At 48.9% G+C, this 11,210-nt stretch overlaps 1 protein-coding gene across 2 annotated transcripts in view; it reads right to left on the bottom strand.

Annotated features, from left to right (window-relative positions):
* Nucleotides 1–849: 849 nt before the first annotated feature.
* The window catches only part of ARMC6 (armadillo repeat containing 6), a 25,014-nt gene continuing 14,653 nt past the window's right edge, over nt 850–11,210 (bottom strand). For both annotated transcript variants that reach the window (XM_036752424.1, XM_036752433.1), the window contains exons 4-8: nt 8,958–9,531; nt 7,729–7,874; nt 5,792–5,923; nt 5,042–5,179; nt 850–2,139 (exon numbers count right to left, since the gene is read on the bottom strand). In XM_036752424.1, the coding sequence (XP_036608319.1) occupies nt 1,927–2,139; nt 5,042–5,179; nt 5,792–5,923; nt 7,729–7,874; nt 8,958–9,531 (1,203 nt within the window). In that variant the 3' untranslated portion in view covers nt 850–1,926. The remainder of the gene's footprint in view (nt 2,140–5,041; nt 5,180–5,791; nt 5,924–7,728; nt 7,875–8,957; nt 9,532–11,210) is intronic.

The following is an 11,210-nucleotide window of genomic DNA, read 5'->3' as shown; positions in this document are numbered from 1 at the left end:
AAGGGGGTATGAAGTGGGCAGTTCAGGAGGTTGCATGCAGCCGATGGAGAGCAAGGTGGTAGTAAGGGGGGATTTGAATTGGGAATAGTATAAAAAGCGTTGCATTTGTCTGAGCAAGCGTACTCTCCATTTGGGAGGTACCCACTCACTAGGAATGTAAATAAGTGGCAAAAATAAAATAAGAACTTGCCTGGCTTCACAACAGGCACAACTTTGATCCCTATAGCAATCCTGCAAAATAGGTGCTTTTATGATTCCCATTTCACAGCTAAGGAAACTAAGGCAAACAGGAGTTAAGTGATTTGCCCAAGGTCACCCAGCTAGTGTCTTGAGGCTAGATTTGAACTCAGGTCTTCCTGACTCCAGACCAGTGTTCTAACCACAGTGGCACTTAGCTACCTTGACACCTTTCTACATGACATATTATTATATACTTTTGTTTGTCCTGTGAATCAAACTCCAGCAGACCAATCTGACAGCTGGATTTGAGAACAATTCCTTAGCGCTAAAAAATGTGCTGAGGTTTAGAACTGCCACAAATGAGTTGGCGTTTGCTTCTGATGCCATTATTAACCAGTAGGCAGGCAGAGTGGAGCATAAGTGTAGGTGGTAGGTGGGAAGGCCAGAGAGACCATCTCTCTAGTAGGAGAGCAGGGTTGGGAGTACAGACTTACTTGAGGGGAAGGAAGAGGAAGACCAGAGAAGCAGACTTGCCTAGCTCTAGAACACATGACAGTGCTGTCAGAGAATAAGCTTAGCACCTGGCCGGCGTGGGGGAGGGGGGTGTTGTTATCATAAGCTACCTGGCATTCCCATGCTTGCGACACAGGGACACAGGACACCAAATATCCAGCCTTGGCAGTCAGTCAATTAACATTTATTAGGCACCTACTATGTGCCCCAGGCACTGTGCTAAGTTCTGGGAATACAAAGAAGGGCACAAGAGAGCCCCTGTCCTCAAGGAGCTCACAAACTAATATGGACAATGACAAGCAAACAAATCGTTACAAACAAGCTCTATACGGGATAAATAGGAAATAATTTTCAAAGGGAAGGCACCAGAATTAAGAAGTGTTGGGGAAGGCTTCCAGTAAAAGACAGACTTTTAGTTGGGACTTAAAGGCGCTTCCCTTAGCTGGAGATGAAGAGAGAGTGCCTTTCGTGCACGAGGGGACAGCCAGAGAAAATGCCTGGAATGTCTTGTTTGATGAACAACAAAGGCAGGCCTAAGGAAGGTTGTGTAACATAAGTTTATAGTGAGCAGTTTTAGGATTTTCTCCACCTTCGCTCCCCAGCAAGGCAGGGGATGGAGGAAGGGAACCAAGGCTGAGGGTGGCAGGACAAGACTGGTTATGTGATCAGGGGCAAGTGACGAGAAGAGGGCAGCCAATCTTTTTTTGCAATATCAGGAGAATGAATGGGGAGGCAAGTTTTTACTTCAATATCTGAGAAGCACTTCTCAGACATCATTCCTCACTCTGTTAAGTCAAAGTGATAAGAAGGCCCTCATGGCCTCTGGCTGTCCCACCTTCACAGGAACATGCATCTTAGCCTAGAGACAATAAAGCAGAAGACATACAGGGTCACCAAGAGACTGTCATATTAAAGCAAACAAGACAGAATGGCCAAAATCACTCCAGGAGGAAGGGGACCCATTGCATCCAAACCGGTCTGCTCCTGACCATGGCCTTCAGAAGTGTGCAGGATAGAGATGGGCACGGAGGAGGCTAGTGTGTTCCCTTAGGAACCAGAGGTAGAGGACTTTACTTCTGGGCCAGTGGAAGCTAACAGACTCTTCCATGAGGCCTCTGAGCAGCATTGTACCCCAACATTTCAGGAAGCCCCAAGTTCCTAGCTGAGCACTTCCTTCCATGGGCCCAGTTGGGGTGTAGAATGTTCCTGAAGCCTGATGGTGCAGGAGAGGCCTCAGAGAGCCAGGTTTCCCTTTTCTCCTGTCCACAGCTCCCGAAGCTCCACCTTGCAGCCCAGGTCCCGAAGGGCAGCCTTGGCCACATCATCACATTCCCGGTGTGTGGCTCGGGCTTCCATGATGAGCTTCTCTGCCCCCATGTCCAGGATGGGTTGGGAGAAGGCCTGTGTTCGGGCTACAAGGTTACGGATCAGCAGGCAAGCCTGTTTCTGGGGAAAGAGCAAAAATATTACCAGAGAGCATAGAGACACAAATCAGAAACTAGAAGGGGAGAAGGAAGATGGGAAGGAAAATCCTAGCCCTTTGGTTTCATCTACTTCTCAAAGTATCAGACTCACTACTCCAGCTATCCAAGGCAGGACAGATATTAAGGAGTGTCAGTTATAAGGTATGAGAGGAGCTCAGAAGAGGCAAAGGTTATCACTACTGGGTAGGATGGATGAGGGATCTGGAAGGGTTTCATGGAAGAGGTGGATCCAGAAGCATGGGTGGAATTTCCAACAGGTAGAGAAGGGGGTGGAGGGTACTCTGAGACTGAAGGAATGACATAAGATAGGCTGCCGCTGGAAAAGTCAGGCCACTCTCTCCCTGTTCTTCTCACTTCAGTATTGTTGCCTGTTTTGGCCCAGTTACCATGTAGTTTTTAAAAGTTTTACTGATGCTGTTTATTATATTCTGTCATTTCCCAATACGCCCTCTGTCCCTCATCTATGAACGCTTACTGAGCCCTGCCCTAGCCCTAATGGACAGTAATCCAGCCTCTGCTCTGCCACTGTCTCCTGAGGTCTTCTAGGCCCTATCTGCTGCCCTGTCTTTAGGTTCTCTGACCAAGGACCCCTGGGCCTTCCCATCTGCCTGAGGTGGCTGCCCTCTCTTTTACATGCTGTCTCTTCCTTTAGAGTGGGAGCTCACCAAGAGCAAGGACGTTCTCTCTTCTTCTCTTTGTACTCAGTACAGCGCTTGGCATAAATTAAGCACTTAACTCATTCATTCATATTTTACAAGGCAGTCTATTCAACTTTTAGATATCCCATTCACCTTTAAAATTATTTTTTGAGAGCACAGGTATATTTATTTTTCAGTTCCAAATTCTCTCCTTCCCCCTACTCTTTAGACAATCCTAAAACATTATTAGGAAGTTTGTCCTTAAAATACTGAACCAAAAATCCACTCTGGTCTCCCACCTCAGCTTTCCCTGAGCTGCTTCTAGGGCTGCTCTTTGGGGCCAGCCTCTCCATAAGAACCTCTTCAGTATTTGAAGAGAACCACCGTGGCCCTTTCCCCCACAAGCTTCCTCTTCTCCAAGCCCAGTCTCCCCAGTCCCTTCAGTCATCCTCTTATGGCACAGCTTTCTGGGTCCCCTCTTCTGGCTGAGCTCCAGTCAATGGTCTTCCCAAGACTCCAGAGGTATCTGGCCAGGGTAGGGACAGCCAAGCTTTCGCCTCTTTCCCTCTGGGCACTTGGCCTCTCTGAAAGCAACCTCAAACCATGGAAGCTTTCATAGGCGCTCATCTTGTCATGCTTTCACCTGTCATGCTGCACTTGGTTCATTTGATTTTTTGATCTAAGTCTAAGGCTTGACCTCTGTCCCTAATTACATTTCCTCTAATTAGCCTGAGTTCATCATTCTGGCCTAAAAAGGCTGGTGTCCTAAGTACTAATAGTGATCCCTGAAAGCAGGCCAGGCCACCTGTCCTTGGCCCTTTGGATAAGGCTCAGTAGCCCTTTCGATGCTAAGTGCTTCCTTTCTCCAAGGCTCTCCCTTCTCCAGTTCATCTTTGAGTTACCTCCTGAGTAATCTTCTTAATGCACTGCTTTACTCCTTATCACTCCCTAGTTTCGAAACAAAACAAAACAAAACAAAACAAAACAAAACACCTCAGGAGCTCTTCACTGGCAGCCACAGTAAAAGGTGAGGACTCCTACCCAAGCACTCAGACCCTCCAGAGTCAGCTTGGATCTACATCTCCAACCTTATCTCACACACCTCCCATTCACATACTCTTCAGTTCCAGCGGTACCGGTACCGTATGACTCACTGTTTTCTGTTTTCCTCTTGCCCTTCCTCTCTCTGCTCTCATCCATCCCCACTCCCATCTCGGCCAGCTCAGGGGCCTCCTGTCACCTCCCTAGCTCCCTCTCCTCTCACTTCACCTTCTTTGATGTGTGTGCCTCTGTGATCACAAGCTCCTTCAGAGTAGCTTAGGATTTTTTCATCTTGGCAGTGCCAGTACCAAACATAGGACCTCTGATGTATGAAACCCTTAAGAGTTTACTGAGAGCCGCGGTAAGGAGGTTAGAGGGCCGGCTGGCCTAGAGTCGTCAAGTCCCTCCTCTGTACAACCTGGTCCTGTGACCTCAGGCAGGTCACTGGACCTCTCCCATAGACATGCTGCTGATCTGCATCAGTGCATACTAGAAGTTCCAATGACCAATGAAATTCCAGATCCCAACCAAATGTTAATAGACTTGACTGGGGCCTAAGCAGACTGCTGTCGCTGTGGCGGGAAGGGGTGAGGGAGAAGAGCTTCGAGAGGCTGACCCAGAGCTGACCACATAGCTCCATCAGGCAGAAGGAACAAGCCAGCCTGAGGCCAAGTGCATCCACAGGGATATGAATATCCAGGTACAGTCAAGGCCAGCGCTTCTTAAACTTTTCCCACTTGCAACCCACAGTTTAAGAAGCACTGGTCTAGGCCACAAGGAAGCGGACACAAGACTGGACTATCAGTGTGGATGCCACGGTGCCTAGGGTGGGGCTGGTGGGGGAAAGCTCCAGTTCTGAGCAGGGTAAGAAACTCAGTCCCTGCCAGAGAGCATGAGACTCACTGCCTTTTTGCTGCCACACTGCCCAGGTCTTGGCTCTGTCTGTTGGTAGCAGTGTGGATGTAGGAGCGGGAGAGGTGAACCTGGAGGGGGAGACTCCTTTCCCTACATGCGGTGGAGGTATTTTCAGGTCAGGAATATCATCCTAAGCATAAAGGGGCCATCCCCACTCCTACAAGCTCATGGGGAAAAGAAAGATGCAGAAGTCAGAGGCATTGTCCCTCTTTCTGCAAAACCGTATGAGTGACCCACTGGAGGCTGTGGGAGAAGGAACTGTCTGCCTACCTGCACGCTGACTTCCTTTGGGTGGGTCTTCATAGCCTGCAGGGCTGCCAAGGCCCCCCCACCCTCGACGATCACCTGGCTATTGGCTGGCTTCCGCAGGGCCAGCATGCACAGGGCTGCACAGCTCTGTTCGCAGATCTGCAGAGACCAGGCACAGGACAGGAGTCAGTGTTTCATTGAGCTACACAAACCAGACCAGTGAAGAGAGAGAGAGAGAGACACACACACACACACACACACACACACACACACACACACACACACACACACACACACGGAAATGTAGACTTTTGCTTCTAGCTTTCACAACATCCCAGTAAGGAAGGGAGTCCCAGGATGATAGGATGATTCTCTCCATCTGACAGACGAGGGAGGGATTCTGACCTAGGTCTTCAGATTTCCAGCTCTGCACTCTTCCCGCTCTACCACAATGGCACCCAGGCACCCTAAATGAGCACTGGTATTCCTAAACTCTCCTTTCAACTCCTAGCTCTTGCACCCTGACCCCAAGGGATTCAACCTCATGCCTCACGGAGATCTTGAGTTTGGGAGAGAAGATATAGGTGAGGCCCAGGGACACAAGACTATCCCAGGCCAGAGACCAAGAGTTCATTATTTATTAAGCCAACCAATGGGCTATTTACACATTATGTTCTCTCTTTGGGACCATCCAAGTCAGGTTTAAGCTGCCTTAGAACTGAAGAAACCCCATGAAAAAGAGGCAGAGATCTCAGCTGTCATGGTTGGTACCTGGGGACTGGAGAGATGCCGGTTCATCGCCATCACAATGAAGTCTGCTCCACCTGCACTGACGATGGCATCCTTTACATCATCATTGCCAGCGATGGCTCGGAGAGCACCCAGCACCTGCCATACCAGCTCCTGCGTGTGGCCACCAAAGCACAGTAGTTAAATTCAGCTCCAGAAACCATTGTGGTGTTCTTAATCTCAGAATCCTAAATATTTAATCAATTCCACCCTGGTACCCAGATCCTAGCCATTTTACAGATAAGGAAACTGAGGCCCAGAATGGCAAAATAACTTAACTTGCCTGAGATCCTATAGTTAGTAAACAGCAGAATGGGGACTAGAACTCAGGACCTTTTCAGAATATTTCATTACTGCATGGCTATAGGCACTCCCTCCATCAGAGCAGACTGCCTTGGTAAAGAAGTCTCCTAGAATTGCTGAAGCTCCCCTCCCTAAGCAGATGTAGATGTAGAAGAGATCTCAGTGGTTATCTACAATGATCTCATTTTACAGAGGAGGTGACTGACAGGTCTTGTGACCCCTGCCAGGGTCAGGGCCTTCCCACTGCCTCTGCTGGCTGTCTAGGTTCATGCCTAGACCTGAGCCTTTCCTCCTTGTCAGGACTTCCCAGAGCTGCTTCTGCTGCTGTGGCCTCAGAGAACTCACAGAAGCACCTGTCAAGATCTGGTTTTTGTTGCTATCTTTCATTTTTGTATCACCTTTATTTCTGGGTAGATTTCTCTTCCCTCCTGTACCCAGCGGACAAGCCATGTCACACCACAAGATCCAGTTCCTTCCAATACCTTTCAGAAAATAGATACTTGGGGAGAGGAGAGGAAGCTGTGACTTCATTGGTGTAGGTGATCTAGTGAGGGTGCTTCTTTCACCAATACAGGTCAGTAACAAGAAACTTTCCTGGGGCACTGAGAGGTTCAGCGATTTGCCCAGAGCAGTGAGGCAGCATGTGGCAGGGGCAATCGGAACTCCCATCTTCCTCCCTCCAAGACTAACTCCCTACTAACTCTGCCAGGCTAAACCCTGAAGATACAGACATTTGACTCAGGGCTCACAAAGCACAACAGCCTTGTGTGGTTGGCAGTGCCATGGAGTAGTTAGCATTGTCTCTCTTTTACGGAGGAAAATGGGCACCCAGAAGGTGGGATGCCTTGTCCAAGGTCCCATAGCTGGACTCCAGTAGAGTCTGGTCTCCCGACCAGAGTCCCAGGGCTCTAGCCACAGGGACAGGCACATGAAGGGAACTCTTCTAAACTGGAGATGGTTAAGTGAGTTGGCCCCAGTCCTGCCTCTGGCCCACCCTCCCCTCCGGCAGGCTCTCTGTAAAGAAGGTCTGCTTTGTCACATGCCCAGATGGTGCTGCCCAATGTCTTGATACCAGCAAGTGGTCCTTGGGTGAATTATTTTTATTTTGTTTTTGCTATCTTGTCATCATGATTGACATGGAAGAGGAGGGAACAGACATTGCTGTCCAGACAGCTCAGACCCTCAAACCTAGTTTTGCTTCACATCTCAGAATTTGAACTGGACATGCACATGGTTCTCATTTCACTTCACACCTTTGCCATCATTCCCCAGGCTGTAATGAGGTCATGCCTATTGTCCCCACCTATAATAAGGGACAAGAGCTGGACTTTGACATCATTACAACCCAAAGTGATGAAACTACCAGTGCCCAGGTTGGTCTTCCTCTAAGGCCATTCTTAGAGTCACCTAGGTCACTAGTGACCTATCTACTCTGGGTTGCTCAGCCAGATGTGTATCAAAGACAGGACAGGCTATGAACCCAGCTCTTTTGAGAACTACGAAGCTGGCTCTCCTGCACTGTGTGACTTTGTCTCTCCTTACTCAAACTTCCAAAGCCAGACAGACAAAATCTGCAAGGTCACCAAGAGACACACCCCCCACCCCAGGCTACTCACCTGGTGGTCGATGCAGTCAGCCAGAAGGGTCACCAGGATGTTGAGGCCCCCTAGATCGACGATCTCCTGGCAGAATTCATTCCGAACAGCCAGGCGGGACAAAGTACCACACAGCTCCCCAAGAAGAGTCGGGTTGTCTGGGAATGCTGCCAGAGGAGCGAGCCCCAGTGGAGGGGAGGAGGAAACGAGGAATGAATGCTTCTGTGCTCAGAGAACCAAGACCATTCAAAGCGGTCACTCACCAAACTGAGGGGGTGTGGCCTTGACTTAGCATTGCAAGGGGCAGGTGCTCTTCAGGAAAAGCTAAAGTTTCTATTTCCCAGGGTTCCTTCTAATGAAAAATTGCACAGGGGCTGTAGGATCCACTCAGAACTACCACTGACCTCCTGCTCAGCCCCACTAATGGATTTCTAATCAATGCCTTTAATTCAAGTGTGAAAAAGGGTTCATTCTCCCACTGAGGCTAACCAAGAGTCGGTTCCCATGCACATTCCTCGTCATTCTAGCTGAGACGAAGACATAAAAACTCCAGCCACAGGGCAACCTCTGAAGTCAGTTATCCCCAGAGCAAACTCCTCCAGCAAACTGAGTGACACTGGATGAGCCTCCAGCTTCCTCCTACAATTCCAGTCCCATTCGGAGAGAACTGAGCCACTTTTGTTTGAGACCCATTTGTAGGGAACCACAGAGAGCCACAACACTCATGTAAGGGAAAGGAGGAATGCGTCTGTTCCTACAAAGGTGTGGCAGGAACACTGACCTCGGGCCTCAGCTCCCTCTGCTGGCTAGGAGACGCTTCTGTGGGATGCTGTCACTGCTCTGGCTCTCCAGAAGCAGTGGGCCAATTAGGATGAGCACCATCACCTGTGGGCTTCAGCACTTGCCCAAACCCAGGGGCTTCCATGGTTGATTTCTACCATGTAGAGGCTGGAACCTGCTGTTCACTGATTTGTTGTTGTTCAGTCATGTCTGCCTCTTCATGACCGCATTTGGGGATTTCTTGGCAAAGACACTAGAGTGGCTTGCCATTTCCTTCTCCAGCTCATTTTACAGATGAGGAAACTGAGGCAAAGAGGGTTAAAGTGACTTGCCCAGGGTCACACAGTTAGGAAGAGTCTGAGGCCAGATTTGAACTCAGGTCTTCCTGACTCCAGGCCCAGTGCTCTGTGCACTATGGTGCCACCTAGCTATCCTGTTTACTGATACCAAGAAGCAAACTATGTTCCTACCTTTGGCGGCTTCTATGAGAATCTTTAAGCCCTTATTCTCCTGCACTATCATCTTGGCGTGGTCATGTGCATGGCCAAAGGGCACTCGGATGTCATCATCAAACGTCATGATTCTCAGAGTAGAGCAGGCCTCCTTGACCACAGTGGCCCTGCCGCCGTGCCTCTCAATGGCCCCGGTGAGCAGAGGCAGGATGCCTGCTCTTACCAAGTTCTGCCTGTTCTGCTCGTGCTTCAGACAGACATGCCGAATGCAGCGAAGCCCAGAGTATGTCACTTCAGCCACCCCCAAACGCTCCTTCAGCGTGGCCACTAGCAGCTGTAGACCCTCGGTATCCAGCAGGTCTGGCTGACCCTCAGTCAGGGCAGCCAGGGCATTCAGGGCCTTTACCAAAAAACCCTCATCTTCTGTCACAGCTCGCTGGCAGGCTGAGAGCACAACAGGGTACGCACCCTTCTCGGCAGCCAGGTAGCGGCTGGCTACCTGCCCCCGGCACTGCTCGCTGAAGCGCACAAGGTGTTCCGCCATCTCTTGGAGGGCTGCAGAGTCGACAGACTTCTGGAGAGCATCCAGCGTCTGTGAAGTACAAGGGGAAACAAGTGGACACAATGTTACTATCCTTCTGCACTCAGGTCCCCAGATCCCCCGTCACTGGTATTTAGGCCCTCTTGGAATTCCTTCATACTATTCTTTATAGACACTGTGTTTGCCTCCTTGCATAGATTCATTTGCCAACCCCTCATTAGAATATAAACTCCTTGAGGGCAAAAACTGTTTTGTCTTTGTGTCCCTAGCACCTATCCCAATGGCTGGCACTTAATGTAGGCACTTAATAAAGGTTTTCTTAAACCAAAGACTACAGAGGCCTAGAGTAATTTTCATTCTTCCATATTTGATTTGTTATTTTACAAGCAAAGCAAATTTTGCCCAAATTCATTTATTCAAGAACAGGTACCTGCCTACACAAGGCAATGCACTCTCTCAGGGCTGACACACAGATATCCTTCAGGTATGTACTAGGGTCATTCACATATCTTTATAAATCCAATATACATTGAGCGGTATACAATGTGCTATTAGACCAGAAGTGACTTCAGCTTCTCATTCATCAGCTTTATGGAAAAACGAGGCCTCTGAGGCTCAAGGAGCTTCTCTGCTCAAACTGGTTTGGCACTTCCTAGTCTTCCCTGAGGCCAGAAATATAAAGAGAATGTCCCAAGCTCAGAGAGGCATCAGATGCCCAACTCAGATGCTTACAAAATGTGAATCTGTGGCCAACTTTTTTCCCCTAAAGACATTCCAGCAGATATTAATGTTTACTTCCAACTGCTGACTCAAACAGGAATGAAGAACTCTCCAAAATCTACAAATCTTCTGGCTGGAAACACACTCAAGAATGCTAGAGACGGATGAATGAAGAGAAAGTGGATTTCTATCCCACAACCCCACGGGGGGAAGGCACTAGCCAAGACCTGTCTCCTACTGCCTTCTGAAAAGACTCAGCCTCATCAGGGTGTGGCAGAACAAGGGAAGAGGTTAGCCTGCCCCTCCACCCAGGCAACAAGATTTGGCAGCCAGGCAGGGCAGTTCTGCATCCAGCAATATAGACACACAGACTTCCTCCTCTTCCAGGGAAAATTCAAGTCAGTCCAAGGCTTTACTGAACTAGGTGTATCCAGTCCTAGCTTAGATTCTATGGAAGAGCCAAGGAAAAAGACCTCCTTACCCTTTTTGAGAGGATGGGAGGGGCAGGGGAAGCATGGCGGAGACTTCTCTAATGTACTTGTACAATCTCATGGTTATCTGTGTTGGGGTCTTCTCATTCTTCTAATAGAGCAGAAGACGAACTGTCTTAGTTTCTCTTTGTATAGCGGCCATGACTCAGTGCCCCACAAGTGGTACATGCTTCAAAAATGTTTGCTCAGTTGTCAAATCGCTTACACTTGTATTATCATGGAAGGTTTTCAGAGGAGGTGGTGTTTAGATTGTGTTTTGAAGAGATGGGAGGAAATGCACTTCAGGCATAGGCAACTATGTGAGCAAAGCCTTGGAGGAAGGAAAGCTGTTTGAGGGATGACAAGGAACCGCGTTTGGCTGGAGCACAAAGTATGTGAAGAAGTGTGAGCTAAGGTTGGGAAGAGAAGTTGGTTTCAGATTGTGGGAGTCCTTGAACACCAGGCCATGGGCTTCAGAGTTTTAATGTCACCAACATTCACTACCTTCCTTCCTGGGGTACTGATGCAAATATGCATAGT

Source organism: Trichosurus vulpecula, chromosome 1, assembly GCF_011100635.1.
Source record: "Trichosurus vulpecula isolate mTriVul1 chromosome 1, mTriVul1.pri, whole genome shotgun sequence".
NCBI classification, from domain to species: Eukaryota; Metazoa; Chordata; class Mammalia; order Diprotodontia; family Phalangeridae; genus Trichosurus; species Trichosurus vulpecula.
The sequence above is the reverse complement of the archived record's forward strand: the minus strand, read 5'-3'. Positions and strand labels throughout refer to the sequence as shown.